This window comes from Pavona decussata, unplaced genomic scaffold (assembly GCF_977016875.1).
Source record: "Pavona decussata unplaced genomic scaffold, jaPavDecu1.1 SCAFFOLD_233, whole genome shotgun sequence".
In the NCBI taxonomy this organism is placed as follows: Eukaryota; Metazoa; Cnidaria; class Anthozoa; order Scleractinia; family Agariciidae; genus Pavona; species Pavona decussata.
This window is the reverse complement of record NW_028145638.1, coordinates 2785001-2808185: the sequence shown is the minus strand read 5'-3', so window position 1 is coordinate 2808185 and position 23185 is coordinate 2785001. Positions and strand designations below refer to the sequence as shown.

General features: G+C 38.3%; 2 protein-coding genes across 2 annotated transcripts in view; both read right to left on the bottom strand.

The window, feature by feature from the left end:
* Positions 1-272: 272 nt before the first annotated feature.
* LOC146458392 (protein HID1-like) overlaps positions 273-23185 on the bottom strand; it is a 27468-nt gene continuing 4555 nt past the window's right edge. The window contains exons 4-29 of the mRNA XM_085090856.1: positions 22593-22690; positions 21935-21958; positions 20271-20321; positions 19346-19399; positions 17577-17623; positions 16869-16990; positions 16414-16471; positions 13958-14029; positions 13018-13162; positions 12626-12682; positions 12380-12436; positions 11622-11705; positions 11400-11490; positions 10586-10651; positions 10178-10263; positions 8883-8961; positions 8432-8493; positions 8236-8338; positions 7431-7483; positions 7044-7117; positions 6408-6502; positions 5616-5794; positions 4943-5034; positions 4276-4375; positions 3360-3418; positions 273-2097 (exon numbers count right to left, since the gene is read on the bottom strand). Coding sequence (XP_084946982.1) covers positions 2034-2097; positions 3360-3418; positions 4276-4375; positions 4943-5034; positions 5616-5794; positions 6408-6502; positions 7044-7117; positions 7431-7483; positions 8236-8338; positions 8432-8493; positions 8883-8961; positions 10178-10263; positions 10586-10651; positions 11400-11490; positions 11622-11705; positions 12380-12436; positions 12626-12682; positions 13018-13162; positions 13958-14029; positions 16414-16471; positions 16869-16990; positions 17577-17623; positions 19346-19399; positions 20271-20321; positions 21935-21958; positions 22593-22690 — 2072 coding nt within the window. The 3' untranslated portion in view covers positions 273-2033. The remainder of the gene's footprint in view (positions 2098-3359; positions 3419-4275; positions 4376-4942; positions 5035-5615; positions 5795-6407; positions 6503-7043; positions 7118-7430; positions 7484-8235; positions 8339-8431; positions 8494-8882; positions 8962-10177; positions 10264-10585; positions 10652-11399; positions 11491-11621; positions 11706-12379; positions 12437-12625; positions 12683-13017; positions 13163-13957; positions 14030-16413; positions 16472-16868; positions 16991-17576; positions 17624-19345; positions 19400-20270; positions 20322-21934; positions 21959-22592; positions 22691-23185) is intronic.
* Positions 22988-23185, bottom strand: part of LOC146458393 (uncharacterized protein KIAA1958-like) — a 1862-nt gene continuing 1664 nt past the window's right edge. Inside the window, exon 1 of the mRNA XM_085090772.1 lies at positions 22988-23185. This exon is cut by the window's right edge and continues 1664 nt beyond it. The gene's annotated coding sequence lies outside the window, so the exon portion shown is untranslated.

The following is a 23185-nucleotide window of genomic DNA, read 5'->3' as shown; positions in this document are numbered from 1 at the left end:
TGGACAATTGAAATGAAAAATTAAGACCACATCTCCCCCTCACGATGGAAAAATGACGCGTTTTGCCTTGCGCATGAAATCATCATTGATTTTGCGGGGAGGGGAGGGGTTAATCTCTTTCTTTATTCTGTCCAAGATTTTAGCTCAGTAACCCCCATCGTTTACCATGAAATTGTAATCAGCATGTCAAGACGCAACGTCTTGCAAAGTTTAGAAAAAATTGTAGGGAAGGGTCCAAAGGTATGGAGAGAGACGCAATCCTAGCAGACAAATGAATTGATTGCCTGTTTATTGCAGCAAGCTTATTCTTCATCACTATCATTAGTAATATAATTATCGAGGGGTAGTTTAAACTCTAACGTAGACTGTGCCCTACACCTACTCTAAATAATTCACTAAAGAAACACTTAAGAGTTTCCCCTTTCCTCGTTAAATAACTTAATGGGCCACAATTTAGATACAACTAACAACCCTAAAAGAGTGAATTAAAGTTATTACGGTGTAGCAACAGAGCGAATCGCTCAAACGCATCTATATTTTTTTAAATTAACATTCACTATGTACACTTTGGCTCGCCTTACACGAGAAAGACAGTCACTCCCGTTCAAGCTCTGAAGGATATAGCTTTAAGCGGCAATTCTCTTACACTCAGTCTTAAATGTATTAACCTGTCTGAATTATCTTCAAGATCAATGACTGATACAAAGAGAATGGACTTTCTATGTCCATGCTCTCCGTAAAGCCCTGAATTTGTTCATTTAACGCTGTAGTCACGATGATGCACGTCCAGGGTCATTTTTGCCCATTTAAACGTTTTCTTGTGACGTTCTCGTTGCCAATACCGTTGTGGTTGGCTAAGATCCATATTTTCTAAAGATACAGTCCTAATCCGATAACGTAAAATTGCGGTGGTATACTTCTAAGACGAAAGTCATAAACCAGAATAAAAAAAAGGTACTTCAACATCCGTTAACGTAAAATACTTAAAAGTACTCGTCTCAGAGTGTGTACTTAAGAATATATCGTGTTTGATTAAAGACTTTGCCAAGTACGAAACACTGCAACAGTAGACGCAGCCAACGAGTTGCTGCTAAAGTAAATAATCAAAGCTATACTAGAAAAACTAACCTAATATCGTGAAAGAAAATTATAAACAATGGCTGTCTCGATTACCTTCTCTTCTCTTTCCGTTTGAAGACTTATCGGGGCCCCATGGTCGGTAAAATCGTAAAACATTCTAAAATCAACAGGAACAAACTAAACCAACAGTAATTTGGTTTCTTCCCATTAACGCGGTCGGTTACATGTTTTCCCGCGCTTGGCACCGGTTACATATTTTCCCGCGCTTGGCACCGGTTACATATTTTCCCGCGCTTGGCACCGGTTGCATATTTTCCCGCGCTTGGCACCGGTTGCATGTTTTCCCGCGCTTAGCACCGGTTGCAAGTTTTCCCGCGCTTTGTACCAGTTGCCAGCATGCTTCTCGCGCTTGGTACCAGTGTCAAGGAGGTTTCGGGTGTACTTTCGAACCAAATGCAGGTTAAGGACAAAACTTCAATAATGAATTTGTATAAACAATTCCACCCCGATAAAACAACAATGCCAATATAATGAGCTAATCACCGTGGAAAAGGCGGTTTATAAAGACATCGTCCGGAGCCTTTATCGCGAATGCACTGCACATCTGCAACGTAATGACACTAAATGAAGCGATTATTAACAACTTGCCAAATTAAAGCATTGCAGTGCCAGTGCAATATAACTTTATAAATATACGTAATTATATACTCACAGTCAGGATATACCGCGTATTGTGTACCGTTGAGGACCTTTGTACACTTTTCGCGATAACTTGAATCATAAACGAAACGTCTCGTATAGCGTTTCAAATACATCCATTTTGGACTGTTTGAAACGTAAAATAAATTCCTGTTATTTGACGCAAGATAACACTGATAACTTGCAAAGGAATGATAATATTTTGCAGACTGTTGAGATTTTCATCGTATCCCATTCTGTTCGTAGTTGACGAACTACACTCTCTGGATTTCAAACAGTTTCACATCCGTGTCGTACCAGACCGGAGGGTCAATATTTCTGAAACGATAAAAAGGTAAACATAAATTGCACATTAGAGCGGTTTTGAATTGAGTGTCGAAAGTAATTTTGCGATTGCTTTGGTTTTGCATTACTACGTTCTGTGATTGGTTAAAAGCAACCCGCGCCACTTTCTCAACCAATGGGAAAACCAAACCGAAACCAATCGTGTTTTGGCCGCACGCGTTTTCCCGCGCTTGTCGCCGGTTACACGTATTTGCTTCGAATTCTGATTGGTTCATCGTGCTCTTTACATCTGTTACGATTGGTCAGCGTAATTACTTTGGTTTTGGTTTTACGACACTGAATTGGAAACCGCTCTAAAGAGCGCGCAAATTTGTAACTTCCGAACTGAACTATCTATACAAGACTACGTGCAGTAGTCTTTTCTCTCAAGAAAGAATACGAGCCGGAATTCTTCGTTTGAGGAATTGACGAGAAAGAAAGCCACCGAGCGACAGGTGATTTTCGCGCCCGACACCCTTGTATTGTTTTGAACTGCAAAGCACATCGCCCTACGCACGAAATCAATGCACGTTTTGCCCTTCTCCTCATATTCAAAACCCTGCAAAAATACATTTGAATCGGTCCATTCCAACATGCGCAGAGCGTATGCGCAGTAACAAAGGAGGCACTATCCTCTCCACAACAGGACTACTCGCTGCCTATCTAAAAATTATCATTTACGTACTAACATGTTTTGAACAGCAAGACATGAGAAGGTCACAACAAATAGTCACAACTAGCTCTAAATTCTCGATTATATGTTGTCGTCATCGTTAATTGATAATAATTGGTAAATGCCATGAAAATTTCATGACATCCCCGAGGCCGTAAGCTATTACCGTTGTGCGACTACCGTCAGGAGCTTTATCACATTGTTTTAGGCGTCGTGAATATGCATTTACAGACATACTCGGAAAAAGAAAATCCGAGTTTTCCCAACTGGATTCGTACCTATGACCTTCGGGTTCCTAGTTTGGATGTTCTACTACTGGGCTACAGGAGACTCGTGAGAACTACGCCATTAAACATTGAAGTTTTTACAAGAAACATTCCCGCATCAGAGTGTGTGATGTGATAACTGACAGATACTCTTGTGACGTCATTTTTAAGTTACTACTGACAATTTCCTAGCTAAAAGTTTGACCACTCGATTGATGAATTTACAAGACCTTCCCTGTTTTCATGAACCACAAAACAGAATTAATTTAGCAATAAGAGGAACAATTGAGAGGAGAATGAAAGGAAATGTTTAATACCTGAGATAAATGATTCCCCACATGTAAGTCCGGAACCACATTTGTGTGCCACTGTTTGCCTACAATAAAGAAAACGTTTGACAGAGTTTGTAAGAAGCATTACTAAATTGGACCATCGTCGCAAAGCAAAGAGTTGTACTAGTATGTAGCTCTGAGCAGAGGATAATGGTTAAGTGCTTCACTTTCCATTCTTTTTTATTTGTCGCGCCAATAACAAAGCACGACACTAAAATTGCCAAATAAGCAGTTCGTCATCCACTATGATGTCAGACTTGCCGGTTGTTATTGCTACAGTTGGTTTTCGAGGGTTTCTCGGTTCCAGATCTCCCATTCAACTAGCGAACGCGCGAACTTGCTTTTTTTTTTTTTTTTTTTTTTGAAGGGAAGGTTCTCTCTGATTTGCCATAACTCGCCAGCATTCATCGGAGACGTTCAGTGGGCTGGACACACACGCCTACCCACTCGCTCGTGGGAAATGAGTAAGTTTCTTTCTGTTTCTGTTTATTTAATTGTAGCATCATAACCAATGAACGTCTGCGCCAGAAAGTTGTCAAGTTGTCATTTCTGTTCCGAGTAAACAGCGTTTCGCGGCATCAGGTTGATTGCCGGAAAACAAACGGTATAACGTGTGCACAGGATGAAAACGGCACTATTTTAAGATGTGCAATCAACTACAATGGAAAAATTCAGGGCATGCACATAACACGATATAATTGGGGTTCGACGCAGAAAGAACGCACTCCTGATACAGATTGGAGTCGAGATTGTATAAGACAATATTGATTGAATGAATGGATCTTGGGACGCGTATCTGGCAGATGTTACAGGGGCGGATGACATCATCACCAACTCGGAGAGAATATCGAATATGGTGACATCGAACGCACTCCCTAATCTTTGATTATCACTAGTTTACCTGGTACTTTCTGATGAGTATAGGGTGTGGCACTGGTAGAAGGCCGACCAAGGTACCATGCTGCAGGAACTTGATAATCTCCGACTCATCCGTCAAACCCCTGATGACGTAAACAACAAGCTGTTTTAATTGTCCAACCAACCAATTTTGAAACGCAAAATTTCCTACAATAATAAGCCTCTCCCCGCGAAAAACAAAACCCTACCCCCCCCCCGGAAAACAAACCCCCTCCCCCGAAAACAAAAGCCCTCCCCGAAAATAGGCGCGTAAACCCACGGCTTATATTCGGAAGTTCACGGTCACTAATTACTGCTAGTTCAACTTGGCAAATCGAAATGAAGGAGGTAGCGAATTGAGGTGCAGTTGTCAACTTCCACGTTCACATTCAGTCTTAGGCTTGGCAAGTTTTGTTGAATGTTATTCAATCCCCAGAAAAAATGGCAAAAATCGCAAGAAGTACACGGTCCCTAGAGAGGTGAATGGCACAAAAGTTGCCAGAACAGAGTAGAGAATCGATTCTCATCTGTACTCTTAACTGCATTTGACGCGATATGAAATGCGAAATATTGTTGTTGTTTTTTTGTTTGTTATTTGTTGTTGTTGTTGTTGTTTTTCGCTTGCAGAAATTCCATCAGGTACATGTATGTACAGTCCGAGTCTAACTTACTTGTCAATGCAAATCTTCTCCACTTGAGGAACCAGGACCTGAAGCATTCTCATTATAGTCTGGAGAGGGAGCTTCTGTTTCCAAGATTGAACCTGCAAATATAAGGAAGACACCACATGAGAAAGATGGATCCCAGTTACTACAACAAAAGTACACTGTAACTCACCAAAAAAGAAGAAACTTTAACAGAGAACATGGAGGTCAGATGCTCCCGGGCACTTTTCCTTTATATGAATGTACAAGTGTCTTTCTTGTATGTTAAAGGGCAGTGTCACCTACTGTGATCTCATTTTGAATGGCGAAAAAAACATGTTTGTATCGACTGAATTGTTAAAACAATGATTCACATTTGTTAACAATAACCCTACTAATGCATAGAAACTAGTGCTAATTGTCGCAGATGGTCGCGGATGGACAAGATTGAAATGGATTGAAACTTGAAAAAAATTGGTCAATTTTTTCAAGTTCTTCCAGTGTATTTTGGAGAAATCGCTCAACAATCTGATTATAGTTTGTTATTCCCCGCAGAAATTACTTCATCTTTTTTATCGCTACTCTAAGAGCAATTTGTTGTTAGCTAAAAGGTACCTTGTCAAATATTTGAGCAGTTTGACCAAAACACAGAGAAATCTCCGTGACAGTGCCCCTTTAAGAGGGAAATTCCGAGACTCACCCATTCAGGTGTGGCAACAAAAGGCCCTGAGCTACTGATAGAGGCAGATCGTCCAATGGCCTTCTTTTCTGTGCGTGATGTTCCAGGGGTACTGGGTGGGGTCACTTCCCCAGTGGACCGCGCCTCAACATCACTGGACTCTGACTCGCTGGCAGGATTACGAACCTCTTTTACGGACACTAAAAGAAAAGCACAAACGAATGAAATTTATCTTCAGGCAAACCAGCTGAAGACGGTTAATCTTAAATTTTGACCATATGGTCAATTCCTCAATTCACAGGTACATGTAGTATCCAGTTGACATAGAACTGTGGTGGTCTAGTTGAAAGTGTGTCAGGCTGATGTCTGTCAACCTCTTGTCACTACATTACATGTACAAGTACGCTATATTGTCTCTCCATACCCAGCCGCATAGATGCCTTAGATGGGCACCAGGAACCTTTAGGATACCCATAGAAAATGCTGGGGCAACCATAGATTGGCTTCACCCAGAGATAGCATGGCTGAGTGGTAAGGGTACTGAAAACAAGGGTTCAAGCCCCACTCTAGACAGTATGTACAGTGGAGCTGATTCTTGAAAATGCCGAGCTCAACTCCTCGGCGAGCGTGTTAGTGTAAATAGCAAGTTGGTCTTCCTCCAGCCAGTTGAGATTTTTAGAAACTACATGTAATCCCCTTATCAATTAGTAATACCCCTAGTTGCCTAAGCTCCAGACAGTACATAAAACTCTGGCTGTGATCTCAATAATCACTGCCTTACAAAGTGGTACAATGGAATAAAGCATTGCTTACTATCAGCAGACATCTCAGGCATACTTCCTCCAGATGCTGAGGCTGTAGCTGCAGGCTTCTTTTCTTCTCCTTCACTGCTTGATGTTTGTCCATCCCTGGAAGAGACACCACACATGGACATCACGTCAGCTATACAGCGACTGTCAACAACATTTACTGTACATGTACAATTATGGAGGTGCATGTAAGTGAGTTTTAGCATCCATCAGAGAAGCTGGTGGAGTTGAGTTAGAAAACAATGCAAAAACCAGCATAGCTGGAAATGACACTATCCAAATTAATACTCAGTTGCTGAAAACTGAGGGTCCTTTGGGGTGATCGGGATCAGATTTCTGCTCCGTTGCGTTCCTTTGGGATGATCCATTTTCAGATCAGTGATCTGTTGAATCCATTCTGGACAAGGATTCATCAGATCACTGATCTGAGTAATCTGAAAATAGATCTTTTCCCACTGGGTTTCTACTGACGCATGCGAATTTCAAGCCTGCTGTCAGAGTAACTGTACTAAAAACGGTTCCTTTGGTGCACCATCACTTGGATCAAAAATCCTGGACTGGATCACACCAAAGGAATGCACCCTGAATCTCTGCAAGACTGTGTTTAACAGTAGAGTTATTTTGAAATGAAGTTTCTTACTTGTCAGAACCCTGAGAAGTAAGTCTTCGCCTTGGCTTTTGAACAGTTGCAGGATCCGTTGGAAGGTTTGCCAACTAAACAATAAAAAAATAATATTGACACGACAAGCGAATAAAGTAAGACAAACACTCTTTAATCTTGGGCTAAAGAAAATATACTGTATGTGCAATTATATAGATATTGCCCACAATACACAGGCCCTTAATCTTTTTTCCCAGATTAAAATCCAGCTTTTTTACACTGACACGAGAAACAAATCCTTTTTTAATTCCACGCATTCTACATACATGTTTGTAACACCACAACTACAAAACATGAAGCTTTGGTTCAAATGTTCATTATTTTTGTTTAAGGACTGTCATTGTACAGAAATACTTTTAAACTTGCCTGATGAAAGATATTTCTTTTTCTTATAATTGCATACACAAGATGGGAATTCCCTGAAAGAAAGAAGGCATCAAACATTATTTTCATTCTCAGGATAATTATATTAACCAGTACATTTCATATCTTTGTTTAACAAGGGTGTGACTTCATGACTGACACACCTGTAGCATCAAACTTTCCACCCAAACTGAAAGAAAATCCAACAAATTCGGGATTGAATTGGAATTTAGAAATGATTATTAGGAAGTTGAGGAGCTGGGAAAAAACTGCACAACCTAGACAAAGAAACACAGACAACAACAGCAAAGATAACTTGAACACAAAAAGAGTTAAACTTGAGACAGATTGGTGGGGGTGAGTTCTTCATGATTCTACTTCCCTTTGGGGATCGGAGAGAGCTTATAAAGTCCAACAGACCAGAATTATAACCCAAAAAAAGCCCCTTCTTCTGTGAACAGATCAAACCTCAAGAAAGTTCCTGGTAAAACCTTTCCACTCAAAGAAAATCCACCAGGCTGGTTGTTCAAAGAGTCCTGGATAACTTTATCCAATGGATAAGTCGCTATCTAGTGGATAAAATGTATTAGTTGGTGTTCATTGTATCTGCTGGATAGCAATCCATTCTTTGAACAACTGGGCACAGGAAATTTCAAACTCCAAAAAAGTCCCCAACAACTTATTTCAAAAAAGTTGTCAAACCTCTCCATCAGTAATACACCTGACTATCCCCCAACACCCCCTCCCCTTGGAAAATGAATTAGCCTATCAAACATGTTTACCTTGAAACAACAATTTGGTTTCTTACCATCAAACTGATACTGGATGATGTTATTGAAGATTTCCAGCAAGAAAAATACCAAGTGGTGATTGGTGGCATTAGAGAACAGGAACCATGGAGTAGAGAATGCCTGCAAGATAAGTAGTTTAGTATTGGAACTCATTCCCTTACAAATTATCTTTGATGTGATTAAACTGATTATTAAAAAGCAATGCATAATTACCTCTAGAAGGTGAAGCAGTTTGTTTGCAGCCACCATGGAGAGGGATTTTAAATAAGGAGAAACTAAAAAACAAATGAGATGAGTGTAAAGATGACTGATCATTAATTTCCTCATACTATCATCATACATTACACTTTACATGAAGAACTATGATGTCAAGAAGCACGTAAAGAATGGGAAATCGTAATGATGTGAAAGCAAATTCTCTAGAAAAAAAATGAAGAACAAAATGAAGACAAAGACAAGGACCAAGTACAAAGATGAAGACAATGATGAAGAAGAAGAGGAAAAAGAATCAGTAGCTAAGGCTATTTTAAGCCTCATCCCACACTGATTAAAGCTGCATGTACGTTGGAACCTAAAATGGTGTTCAATACATGACAACTATAAATTATGACAAGAAATGATAAAGTAGCATAAATCATGTTTCGAGCTTGGCTCAAACTCTTACCATTTACTATAATTGTCAAAAGACAGTCAAACAGTGGCTGCAGTCTTTGATGGCCATTGGTGATAATCTTATGAAAAACCTGGAAACAAAGTAAAGAAAAGAATCTAATAAGTACGTAAATTATGATCATCCGTCAAAGTCACCACAAACAGTCCTTCTCAGGACTACACTCACCCGGATGATCATAATTTACGTACTTATGACATGACTCCTGGGTTCAAACCATTTACAAAAGAATCTAACTTAGCTTGAAATAATATAAACATCAGTCAGCACACTGTGTAAGTTAAATGCTACATGTCACTACCTTTACTGAGACCTTCAAAAACTCATTAATAATTCATAAGCCATTGTCCTATCAAAAGGTTGATAAAACATCACATGCACTGGTTTCAAAACCCGACAAAACCTCTTCCTTATTAGTATGCGGTGTTTAATGTTTTTCTTGTATGCTAATTTCCAATGTTCACAAAAACATCATTGTTATGAACTCTCTTGACACACGCTTTTCCAGGAATGTTTTTGAAGCCATCAAAAATCTTGCAGCACATGTTTTATCGGGTCTAAAACCGTTCGGCTGCGCCTCGTGGTTTTAAATCCTGATAAAACAAGGCTGCTTGTGTTTTAAACATTACTTAACAATGTCACACGACACCATCATACACTGTACATGCCTACAACATGGGTTATTTTATAGAATTCAAATCTATAACTTGTAATTTGGATCCTGGAAGCTAATTGTACCAAAAGATCTCTATTGCGTGAATGGCACATGAATTAAAGTTAATATTAATTATGTCCAAACAGCCATTATGCTGAGTATGTTAACATATTTTGTGATGTAAAGAATAAATAAAACTAAGATCCTATACAGTGTATTTCCAGTTGGAAGCCATGTACTGATTTTAACTCCCAAGTTTCCCCAAGATAATTATTGTGGAGGAGATGCATCTACGCTGTACATGACCTGCATTATTTAAAGATACATGAACATCTTACGTGTAGGTTTTTCACCACCGCTGACCTCAAGTTACTTCTATCATTTCAGACAATCTAAAGTAACAGTTACATGCGAGGGTTTTCTGTCATCTGGAAAATGTTTTACCACAGGAAACTGGGGGGAAGTGGGAGGGGGAACCTGTGTCCTGGTACCAAGGACTGAGGCCCCAGCTAATACAGGATTTTTAAACCACAATCTCCAGAATCCCAACAATGTGACACACCCAGTGTGAAGGGAGCCTTTACTGTATGCACACATGCCATAAAGAGCCCTTTGTAATTAGCAAAGTACTTACAATGACTAGGAAATCTGCATGAGTGCCTGTGAAGACTGGGATGTCCATTGGTACCCTCACTGAGTAGGGCTTGTTCAGACGAACACCTAGATGATAACATTGGAATATTAGAAATCAACAAATAAATACACTGGACAATTTACAGTACTACTCATCATACTGTTGCTATTTCACATTTGTTTTGGATTACATGTAATTTTTGCCAGGCAACTTTTTTTTCAGTGTTCCAAGTAAGAGATGATGTGTCACACTAATCTAGAGAGGCTGGTTTTCACCAGTATCAGATGCAAACACACTAAACAGAAAAAGAACTGAAATTAACAGACGCACTATAATTTTACAAAGAGAAACAAAAAACTTGTTGGCATCTGTATACATGTAACAATAAAATGCACGTTCTCCACCTACCAAAATTCCTTTCTCCACTTAACAACAGCAATATGAACACTCCTATGTGCATCAAACCCAGACGTGCTACATGTAAACAAAGATTTTCACAAAAATTGTTAAAAGGAGTTCACAGGCTGTGAGATACTTATACAAGCAGACCTGTGTATTTTGGGGGGAAGAAAGTCCACTGAAAATGTGTTTGAAAGCTGCCATCTTCGACTAGGAAGACAGAAGAGAGCTGGGGCAAGTGAAAAAAGTACCCAAGGAAGTAAGAATCCAGCTTGAGGTTGCAGAATGATGGAGGGGGGTGGGGGGGGGGGGTACCCCTCTTTCGCAGTCCCTTTCCACCCTCTTTAACTCCTCCATGTACATTTTGAAAATCCAAGATGGTATCTAAACATAATCACAATCAATTTACAGCACTCATTTACCAAACAAAAAAAGACTCTTGGCCAATGTGTTAAAAAAAAGGCAGCCAAAGCTACAATACATGTTACACAGAATTAAAGATCGCCAACTGAAGGGCTCTGTTTCTTTGGCTGAAAAGAGTTTGTAATGCTAATTTTATTAACAAAAGTTGGAGTTTTAAAGGGGCCGTAGAAAAAGACTAGTGTCTGCTAAGGGAATTTACAGAACACAGAACTTTGAGCAGTAAACCAGGATTGAAAAGCTGATAGTTACTTATTTGCCAGATTAGCTTATTAACCTGCTTTAAACTACCAGTTCCTGTGCTGCAGGTTACTTACAGAACATGTGCAGGCAACCATAATGTTAATTTTCCCTTAGGGTCTTTAATCCACCCCTTCTAAGGAAGAGGTGCTGCCATACTTACACTGGTCAGATCGTGCATCATTCAAGTGGTACAGTATTGGAACCAAAATATCCAGGACATCGCTGCTCTTCAGCACATAGAACAAGAATTTCTGCAAACAAATTGAACAAGAAGAATCAAATGATTAATAGAATTGAACCTTCAGTTGATAACTCGATAGACAGATGTTCTCATAATATTAAAATTTAAAATTGCACTGAAATAAATACACAGGTAGCGTACCTTGTTTTGGTCACACATCTTCCAGAAGAGAACCAGCAATTCTTGATGAAAACTGACTTTCTTACATGAATTTGGAAGGTACGTCTGAAATTAAAATTGTACACATATACATTACACAGGCAACGCTCCAATCATTACACACATGTACAGGTGTTAAGACAAAGGTTGTCCAAAAAAAGTGTAAAAGCATACATGGCAAGGCCGAAAGTCTTGAAATACCCAATAAATTAATTTGAAGAAAAGCTCACAACCCATAATGCCTTGACCGTACAGCGAAGACCTGAGATGGCAAGCAATATGGATTCTGACATTTTATAGAAATTTATTGGGCACTCCCCAGACTACCTTTCCGCATTGTTTTGGACAACCTTTTTTGAAACAGCTGTATACAAAAGCATTATTGCATGTGTGTTAAGTGCTAAAAAAATCATTAACAATATTCAACCAAAATCTGAGTATATTCATAGTATCAACAAACCTCTATTTATGTCTTTACACTCATCTTCATTGTGGAACAATATGGATTCAAACTGTAATTTCTTACACGTTCTGATATCAATCCTGTTTACTTGGCGATAGTTTCTCATCTCTATGCATGCGCTTGTTCATTCATGAAATATAATTCAAGTTCAGGTACATGTACAGTTACTTAAAATTACAGTTGCAGTACCTGAAATCACTATGTGATGTACAGTATACAGTAATTATATCCAAATTATTAATTAAAAATTATTACAGATCAAATTCAATGGACTCACTTGAATAAGTGGATTATTGAGCAGATTTGCAACACCATGAAGGATGAAGTAGAAATCCTACAAGAGAGCACAATGTTACCATGTAGCGATTTTTTTTTCTGCCTGGTAAAATGTATTCCACGACAATAATAAAGTAGCTATCAGAGTGGTATCAATAATACTTGCTCACACACCTTTACAAGCACTTTTATGCATCTTAAAGGTCATACCATAGAACACTTAATTAAAATTACATGTAGGTCTTACCTCTTCTCTGTGTATTCTTGACAAATAGTTGCAGAACAGGTTATCAACTGGAGGTTCCTACGATGACAGTATAAAACACAGTTTTTTAAAAAGTCTGCACTCAATACTAGCTAGCTAAAGTTGATAGGTAAACAATAAAAATGCATGTATAATGAGTCAAAACTGTTTCTTGTTGTTGTTGTTGTTATTGTTTGTTACTCTTTTGTGCAAAATACAAATGTATGCAACTAAGTGTTTGACATGATAACCAGTCTCTGGGCGAAAACAGAGTTTATCTGCAGCAATTTTAATTTCAAGGCAAAAAGGTCACATATGATAGTCATAACAAACCCTTCAACATCATCCAGAAAAGGGGGACACACCTACAGTGTATGTGTCATGACTCAGCTCACCTCAAAGGAATGTTCAGCATCAATGCCACCATTCATTGCCACTGATGCCTGTTGCATTGTTTCATGATCCAGTAATACTACAAGCAACTGAGCAGCTACTTCCACCAGGGGTTCACGATAATCGGCAAACATAAGGTGATTATACCTACAGGGAATGGCACAACATATAGCATTGTTATATACCTAGACTTTCACTCAACGAAACAAGCACTGTGATTGGTTGATTCTTGGTCACGTGCCCCTGATCAAATACAAATGTATCCCGACCACAATACAATTCCGCAGTTATTGCCCTCTCAGATGTTTGTTTGTTTGTTAAATGCTGTGATTGTTGAAGGGAAAGTCTAAATATATAACAAAGCACTTAATGTATGGTCCCTCGGGAAACTAGATAGTTTTGTTTTCCCTGGAGTCCAGGACTCTCGGGAAAACAAAACTAGCTGTTTCCCTCGGGACCATACATGAAGTGTATAATGTATCTCCATTACAAACTGCTAGGGCTTACCAAGATCCACTAAAGCTATATAGGTAAGAGTTACAGTGTGACTGCCAAGGGTTTTCAAATCTCTTCTACAGTGTATGATCTAGAGTGCATTATTGAAGATTGAAGTGGATTGCATGAAAATGTCCCTTTCAAATAATTTATCTTTTGGGCCAGTTTGGTGCAATTCCGAGTTGCTGAATACAATAAACCTTATAATTTTCCCTTGCTCAACAACAGAATCTTTTGATTTAACAATATTCTTGTCATCTCTAACACTCTTGACTTTGTGTGGTCCAGAGGTTTGGTTTGTAAAGCCAGGTTTTAACATAATCACTAAATGACAGCCACAAATACTGTCACAGTGATTTTTTTGTGACTTTTAAAATTGTATTAAAAACATGTCATTTCAATAAGTAACAACAAGACTAGTTGACTGAATGTAAACTCTATACTTACGGCACTCCATATCCAACTGGGTCATAAGAACAGACCATATTTAACAGAGAGGTAAATATTGGAAGGGCATGTCTGTCATACAAAAGGAAAATATTGAATGATTATCAGTATTAGGCCCTACCAGGGTCAAATTTTAAGAAGTAAGGGAAATATTAATTTTTAACAGGGGCATTTCTTGGTAACTTTGCATCTTACGTCTTTTACCATTTAAGTTGGATGAGGGGGCAGTACTTGCATGTAGCTTGAGTTACAAATGTTTTATTTTAACACATCATTTTCTTTTTAAATTGTCAATAAAATCTTTGTAACTACAGTGTAGCAGCTAGTTCCCTGACATCAATTGTCACTTCTCTGTACAAAGCTAGAGCTACATTTATTATTTTATTTTAAACACAATCATCATTTAATTATATCAAAATAATTATTATTGTTGTTAATAACTCTTTGAAACTACAGTTCTCTAAGATCACTATTTTTACCACTTGTCTTAAGTCTTTTCTCCAGTTTAATTAATTTTGTTGATCGGTGGCATTGCCTGAGTGTTATCTCAAGCACATACACAAATACACATACATGTACTGTACTGTCAAGTACTTTGCTGGCTTTAACTAAAATAAAAAGCAACTTCATATTCCTAGGCTTAAGTTTAAAAAAAAATGAACAATGCATCTACAGTACCGCTCGAAACTATGGGACCATTTGCCGCGAATTTGCCTCGGTCGATTCGCGGTTTTGATCTGCGGTTTCACCTAGGCAAAACCTCGTCTAACCGCAATAAAAACCTCGGTTTCACCTAGGTTTTTTTCGGTTGACTTAAGCCGCGGTGAAAGGCAGGACGCGGTTGGGTTTGAATAGGCTATTGTTCGCTTTGTTTTCATCTTCTTCGAGGACAATAAGCGAATTGTCGGGTTTTAGGTGTGATAAATTTCACGGAAGCGCACTCGCTCTCAAGGGAAATAATCAAAGCGTTCTGTGAGCGAACTCGTGAATTGAATTGGTAAATGTAATAATATTTCGGATTATGCAAAAAATTATTTGCTTAACGTGCAAAACAATTCATTAAACTTCACTTGCACAATTCCTTTCGATACGCAAAGCAACGCAAACTGAAAAGGTCAGTGAAAGCTCAAATGCTAGTCGACGAAAGAAGAGAGCGCTTCCAGGTCTTTTTGAAGGAATTACAATGGAACTAGTTGGGCATAAGTGAAAAGGCACTACTACTCCCGTTGTGGCTGAATAACAAACTGCAAGAGTCCAGGTTTCCTACCAAGAATCGCCGTAAATTAACTTACTATAATTTTTTTCCGCGTTGTGTTGTTGCGGAATGAAACTTGATACACGTGAAAGAATTCCGTTGCCTAGCACGTGACTGAAATCTTCCCGGTGTTTTCATCATGGCACGGTCCTTTCTACATCCAAACGACGGCTTCTCTCAACGTTTTAAAACATCGGAAGGGGCTTTTCACTTTTGCTAAAGTTGCTGTTTTCATTTTATCCAAAGTAAATATTAATAGAAATACGTTAAGCGTTGCGGTAATTTTCCGCGTTTGCGTTTGCTCCAAGTGAATCGATCTTATCGCTCACACTCGATACCGAATCAAATCTATTACAAAGTTTTAGTTTTTCGAATCCGGATTACATTGGCAATGCATCTGGAGGGATTTTCACTTTGCTTTTCTCCGCGTCCGTACTGAAATCCGATTGCATATTTTGAATTCAGCGTCGCTTAATTTCGGTTGAACTTTGTTGCGCACTTTACATCAGTAGGAAGGGTTATCAGGAGGTTTATCAAACGAATAGAATATCTTTCTTGACTGTGTGGCGTAAACAGCAAGAATGAAACTGAAAATATGTCTTTTGCTCTGTGATTATTGCCTGTAGCGTGACAAAAACTGAACATGTCCCAAATGCAGAAAAGAAACTTTCTTCAGTGACTGCCAAACGAATTGTTATCGGTCGTTCGGTTTCCGACTCGGTGAGTCTTTACAAATTCTTTTGTTTGAGGGCTTCTTTAGGATGAAAGGTGAGATAATGTTTGACAATACCCTGACAATAGTAATTAGTCATTATTGTATTTTTACCGAGGCATTGCCGCGTCTAATTCCCCGCGGCTTTCGGTTGCTTTCATCTTTGCCGCGGTTGTGGTTTTCGTCCCACCGCGGTGAATTCGCAGCAAACACGTTCGGCAAAGACGAGGTTTTACCGCGTGCAAATGGTCCCATAGTTTCGAGCGGTACTGTATCCTGCATTTAAGCCATTAGGCCCATGCTTAATGGCCAATATTAGGCCAGTACTTGTACATGATTGCCCTTGATAAAAAGTACATGTAGCAAAGTACATTGTAATCTTTCAGCATTTCCAGATAATTTAAAAGGACTGGCAGCATAGTACTTTAAACATTACAGATACATGTATTTAATATATAATTTTATACAACCGTGTCAGTGATCTCTCACCTGTTCCCAGAGGAAGAGAAAAATGAAAGCCACTTATTTGGTCTGCAGTGGTTCTCAGCTGTCCAAAAGCAAAGCAATGTAATAACACATTAATAATCATTATAGTTACAAGCTGATCTAGGAAAGCTGAATTTAATAGCTATTTTACATACAGTTAATTAAAACTGTTGCTATACAGCCATACATACAGTACACAAACAGGGGCTTCATCAAGGGCCGGGCACCAGGCAAAATGACCACCTGTGAACACAACTTAATGCCTAGTTTCTTTTAACATCTCAGCCAACTTTTTCCATTAATTGATATATCCAAGTTAGCTATAAATCTTGCCCGAGTACACTAATTTCTTGCTTGCCTGTTCCAAATCTAAATGAAACCCCAACACAAACACGGTGTGCAATGTAAATCAAATGTCTTTTGAGATTTGCAAATGATAAAAAGGGAAAAAACCTCACCTGTTGGAGGAAGGTACATTGCTTCAGAAAAACAAGTCAAGAGCAGTTTAAGCAGTTCTGTTCTAGCGCAATCAAACTGTGGGTTAGCAGGTGGAGATGTGGCAAATCCTACACCAGCTTCCCTGGAAATAAAATGCCATTGTTGAGCAAATCAAGAGTTGGCACTCAGATCTCGTGGATTTCGAAGAAGCACATGTACTACTCGACTAATCAGCTTAGATTTATGTCTTCTACCACATGCGCTGAATATTCAATACCGGTTAAGAGTTGTTTTTAAAGTCGCCAGTATTTACAAAGTGGATAAGATTCGATATACGATAGCTGTCGTTGGCTGATTTTATAAAATACGAATGTTGTGTTTGTCGGCAACCCGTTGAATTCTTTTGTTTTATTTCACAATACCACACAAACAGAACTTATGATGATGAAGAACAATGGCAAAAACGTGCACTTTTAGTTTAAGATGAGTCTGAAAATATGCGCATGTATACGCATTAATTATTTTTTGCTTCGTCAAGAACACGTCTGCCTAGTTCGCTAAATTCTGACTTGCACTGTAAACATGTAAGTGGCCAATCACTTTTGATACCCATGCACTCTTTATGCCACACATTCAAGCAATCAATAGTGGGTGATGGTGATATTAATTTGCTTGTTGCATTTAAATTATGGTATAATACTACTGCAAAACAAATGAAGCACTCTTACCAGATATATTCACAGCTATCGATAGCAGACAGATCTTCTGGTTGATCCTACAAGGCGCAAAATAAGGTACAGATCAAAATATAGCCCATGTCTCCTTCGTAAAATAATAAAGTCATGTAGGTGCCCTATAAAAAGGGACCAGATTCACAATCCAATCTTCAGACCTGAATCAATGATAAAAATTATGCCATGAAAGTGTCAGGAGAACTATATATTGTTTGAATAGTCCTATATGAATAAAGTTGCACTTGTAAACTTAAGAAAGATTCCTGTATCTGGCTCAAGGCTCCTGTCGATTATGGGCAATCAAACAGAGGTCAGAGGTAAAAAATGAAAAATGAATTGTACATGTATTCTGTCCAGGGTCCGAAATTGCACTTTCCTGGTCGCCAATGCGACTAAAAATTTTGCACTGGCGACCAGAATTTCACAACTGGTCGCCAGCGGGCAATTAACTATTTCATGTCACGATCATTATACAAACAATAACTTTGATTTTCAGCTTAATCGATAAAAATAAAATTCAGAGCCGCCCGCCAATTTGTCACTTACTTTTTACCTTTCCACTGCTTTTGAAGTATAAAACCGATTTTACTGTTATTATAAATCTATCACAACGTTTCACAGCTCTAGCGCTTCGCCGCCATTTTTTTTCCACGAGAAATGCTGCACGGTTGTGGCCTGGTGCGAGCAATATGGCGATCCGTCGATGGTATTGACAAAACACGAAAGGAAAGATCGTTTTGAACATAGAGCAAAGAACCAAACGGCAGTTTTCAATCTGGTACATTTCTTCTCCAAAAGGTAGAGATAAGAGAAGGTATAAAGTTGACTTGAAACATTTGGCAGTCTTGTGAAACTGCGTATATAGCCGGCATTCGATTCGTTCGTCGTAGTTTTTCAGTGGTAGGTGTATATATCGCCATTGCAGTCCCAAACGCATTCTCTTCGTTCTGATTCTTAACAGAAAAATTGGCAACCAGAATTTTCCATCTGGCAACCAAAAATTTTGGTTTGTGTTTCACTGCGAAGGAACAATTTTATTGACACTTTTTGGCGACCACATTTTTCCATGTGGCGACTGAAAAAAAAATTTCAGTCGCCACTTGGCGCCTGCCTAAAAAAGTTAATTTCGGACCCTGCTGTCTCTTACCAAGGGTTTCATTAAGACTTTGACCAGACAGGTAAGAGATAAAAGCACCTGGGCAAGTAAGTGGACTTGGATACACATGTATGTTATTTTCTGGAAAATGTCAATTGAGATAATTAAAAACAGATGGCATGGGCAAAGTCGTGTTCACAGTTGGTCAATTTGCCCAGTGCCTGGCCTTTAATGAAACCCCTGTCTTTATATATGAAAGGTGGGGAGGGGGGGGGGGAGGCAGGCTAGGCAAGGAGGTAATTTTCCAGTGAAGTGGTGTTATATCTAGAAGATTAGTTTAAGTAGTTGCAAGACAAATGGATTAAAGAACACTGTTTCATTTATGGAAATTGTAAAAACAACAAGATGACCCTTTTTACATAGCATAATTTGAAAATTTTGTGCACAATTCAGCTGCTTCCTCTTTGTATGGCTCCATAGTATCATCTCAATAAACTTTCTATCTATCGATCACCTGCACTGTATGATAAAATAATAATATTTATTAGATGTTTGGATGAAAAGGGATCCCTAGAGCAAATTTGTAATTTAAGATCACCCAACTGATAGAAGTCAAAATTACATGTAAGGCAGTTTAGAAAAATGAACTACATGTACGCTGACTTACTGGTCCAGTTTTCTTTGGAGGATAAACAGTAAATTCTGGACAAAAGCACAGATCCTACAACAGCAAAAAAGATAACTTGTAATGTGAAGTTTTATTTTTAATTTGTACCTGAAGCCTGACCAATAGAGTGTGTTCACGACGGCCATGTTGGAGGTACAGAACAATGAAAAAATTTGCATAAAAATGAAATTTATATTCCCAAAGGGAAATCATTCCATTGTTTCACTCCTCCACTATGGTTACCACAAAAAAAAACCATTCCACAGCTGACAGTCATTTATACATTATTATATATTGACTGATTCCCATCACATGCGCCGCAATGATGACAATATATATCAGCATCATCAGAATGCCACAGTCTTGGACAAAACTGTTGAGAAACTTGTTGTAGAATAGAAATTCCACTGCTACATTCATTTGATACACCAACAACTCAGTGAAGGTTTGCTACCTTCCAGATAGTGTTTTCTTTAACTAAAGAGAGATTGAAATCTATGGGTACAATTCACATTTTTTTTTTCAACTAGTTTTGTCCAAGACAGTTCATAAACAACATATTTTAATAATATGGATGATCGGTGATGCTCTATACACAAGGTCTATTGTCAACTCCAGGCCTATCAACTTAAAATAGATAATGCTGTTGTTCTTTTGCATTCTTTGACATGAGTTGGGACTAACATGTACCATACAACAACAACACAAATCAAATCATAATTATCATTAAACATTGATAACTGCATCAAATAAACCATTATCCGGGTGGAATCACACTGTACATTACAAAACAAGACTCAGATTTAGAAAATTACAAATTGAATTATGATAATAATAAAAAAACACAACATGTACACACTAAAGTGAAAATATAAAGATGTGAAGAAAACCATTAGTAGGATAAAATGTGAGATGCTGTACTTACTGCTACTGAACTGAGCAAAGTTTGTGCCAGTGGGGGTCTGGTAGCTGCAGCCTGTGGAAAAGTTAATAAAATATTATTTTTAAGAAAAATATTAATGCACTATATAAATTGCATATCATTATTACTAGAAATACGTGACTCGCAAAACCTCGCGAAGCGGGGGCTGGGTGGAAAGCCCTCTTTACTTGTATTGTAGCATCAAACGAGGAGATTAAGAGGCGCATAAGAATTTTTTTTTGATGAGCATGGTGTTTTCGTAGTTCCACGGGCTAGTTTGCGGTTGAAAATCTATTTCTGACGCGACGTAATGTACAACGGGCGTGCAGCGCTGTTGTGTTCGATGAATTTATTTCCCACGGAAAATTATTGACCGCGGCCACAAAACGTGTAATTTCTTTAATGCACTCTTTCACAAAAAAGATTTCTAAAAGAAAGGGAAAAGATTCTGGAGAGATAGTTCTGTGTCCAGTGAATATTGATGAACATTGCAGTTGAAATTTGATCATGCACGCATATTTTTTTCCATGTATGCAAATTTTGCTCCAGACAACGCCAGACAGTCTGACGTCATTGTGCGGACACCTTCAAAGATATAAACATATATAGACATATATAAATATATTTTTTGCTCGAATTCGCGCGGCTTAGCTCTGCTCGGGCCGGCTTGGCCCGACAAATTTATTAACCTCGCTACGCTTGGGCCTTCGGCCCTCACTTCGCGAGGAATTATCTCTAATTTACTCCTTCAAATGATCCTGCATTCATGACTTTCTAGGGATTTTGCACACAAGTATTCTATGTACTGTAATTGCAGCACCATGTCATTTAGATATACAACAAAAACATGTTCACTACTTAAGGTTAACATGTCTCAAAATTTAACAGGCCAATTACACTGTAAGGGCATTTTAAAAGAGTTCACCGGAAAAAAAAACAACCACCCAACATTTTACCTATCAAAGTCTGCCTGCATTGCACTAATGTCATTTACAAACCACAGCGCATAGACTTGCAGTTTACATGTATGTACATGTAGTTTGACTTGATTTTCCAGGAAATGTTTTTTAACACACTGAGAAGTGGTAACCATAATTGTAACCAAATTTACCCAAATTTGAAAGAGCTGTTAAATTACCACAGAATTCCGAAAGTAACCCCCCCCCCCCCCACCTAAAAAAAATGTTAATTTTTTGTCTTTCTATTGAAATCTTAAAGTAACAATGCCTCCCCCCCCCCCCACCAAAAGTAGCGATCCACCGTAAATGATAACTCAACAACAAATTGTATTTGATATGATAATTCAAGTAGTACGTTTTGACCCTAAAATGCCTTTTTGTTACAGTTTGCTTTGTTCATGTGGAGAGTTAATAACATGCGTAAATGGAATGACCTTTCAATAAATTACAAACGTTTTTTAGCCATCCGAAAGTAGCGGCGGCCTGATAGTAGAGGCCCATTCGGCCTGCTAAATCCAAAATTAACAGGGGCTATTAATTTCGGAATTCTACTGACAGTACAAGCAGGCAGATACTTAAACAAATACTGATTAAAATCTGGGGGATAAAAAGAATATATAAAAAGAGGGACAGAGTTTGTTCTGACATAGGGTGCATTGACCATGTGACCCAAATTAAATCATGATGAGACCCCTAAGTCAGCCTCACCTCTCCATCTCCAAAACTTTCTTCCTGTAACAAAAAAATGGCAAGTGAACATATAGTACAAGTGTACATTGTACCAGCAATTGCACTGGACAAAACACATCACATGGTACAAAATTGGACAACAGTTACCAGACGATAACAGTTGTCCAATTTGATAACAGTAACCTAATTTTTTTTTCACTGAGGAAAACAGAGAATGAATGTCACAGTTTTAGGTCTTAGTTGTTGTATTTCAATCACAGTTTAACAAAAGCTACATGTAGCAACTACTTTGCTTGCATTTATTTGGTTGCAATCATGCCCTGGCCATCAATGCCTACAGGTTTTTGTCTTTTTCACAGTAAAGTATTTTATGTGCATTTCAGAAATCAATGGGAGGATTATAAAATATATAAACTCCTTTCTGGCTTGCTAGTATATTGGATGATAATGTCCTCCCCTAAAGATTGCCCTCAAAATTTTGATGCACTAGCCCTCGAAGCTTTGCTTCTTGGCCAACTGTTCATTTTCCTGACAATCATTCAGCCTTGGGCATTATCCACTGATATACAAGCCACCTAGAGGGGTCTATTTGCTAAAATAATTATTACATAATTATTATGTACATGTGTAAATAAATACTTCATAATTATGCATCAAAACAAAGAGTAACGCATACATCTTGCCCTGGAACTGTAGACCAAAAGAACCCCCTCCAGTCTGGATCCTCAAATATGTATGGGACAAACCGTGTTAATAGCCGGACACAGTTCAAAACTGAAAACAGAAAAAATCAACATGCACTGTGTGAGAATCATTCCCAAAGAAAATTAATGTTGTTTTACTCTTAGTACTTGATTGGGACAAAAATTAACGGTAATTACAGTCCATCCATGTCACTCATGACCTACAGTATATTTCCGAGAATGAAATGAACATTCAAATTCCTCTTTGTAATGTACGGCATTTAAATGGAATGTTGAACATTTCTCTGGAAATCTTTCCGAAGAAGACGCATTAACTGAAAAAAGATTCAAAATATTTGGAAAAGAACTGCTATTCTTGAAACACTTAGTATAGGTAATCACATGAGGCCAAGTACTTTTAAGGATTAATTGCACGAGAGTTTTCAAAATTTTCCAAAATTGCCCGAGTCGCGAAGCGACGAGGGCAATTTGAAAAATTTTGAAAACTCAAGTGCAATTAATCCTTAATTGTACGAGGTCTCATGGGATTACTTGTTTATCAATAAAGGGCAAAATTTATACGAAG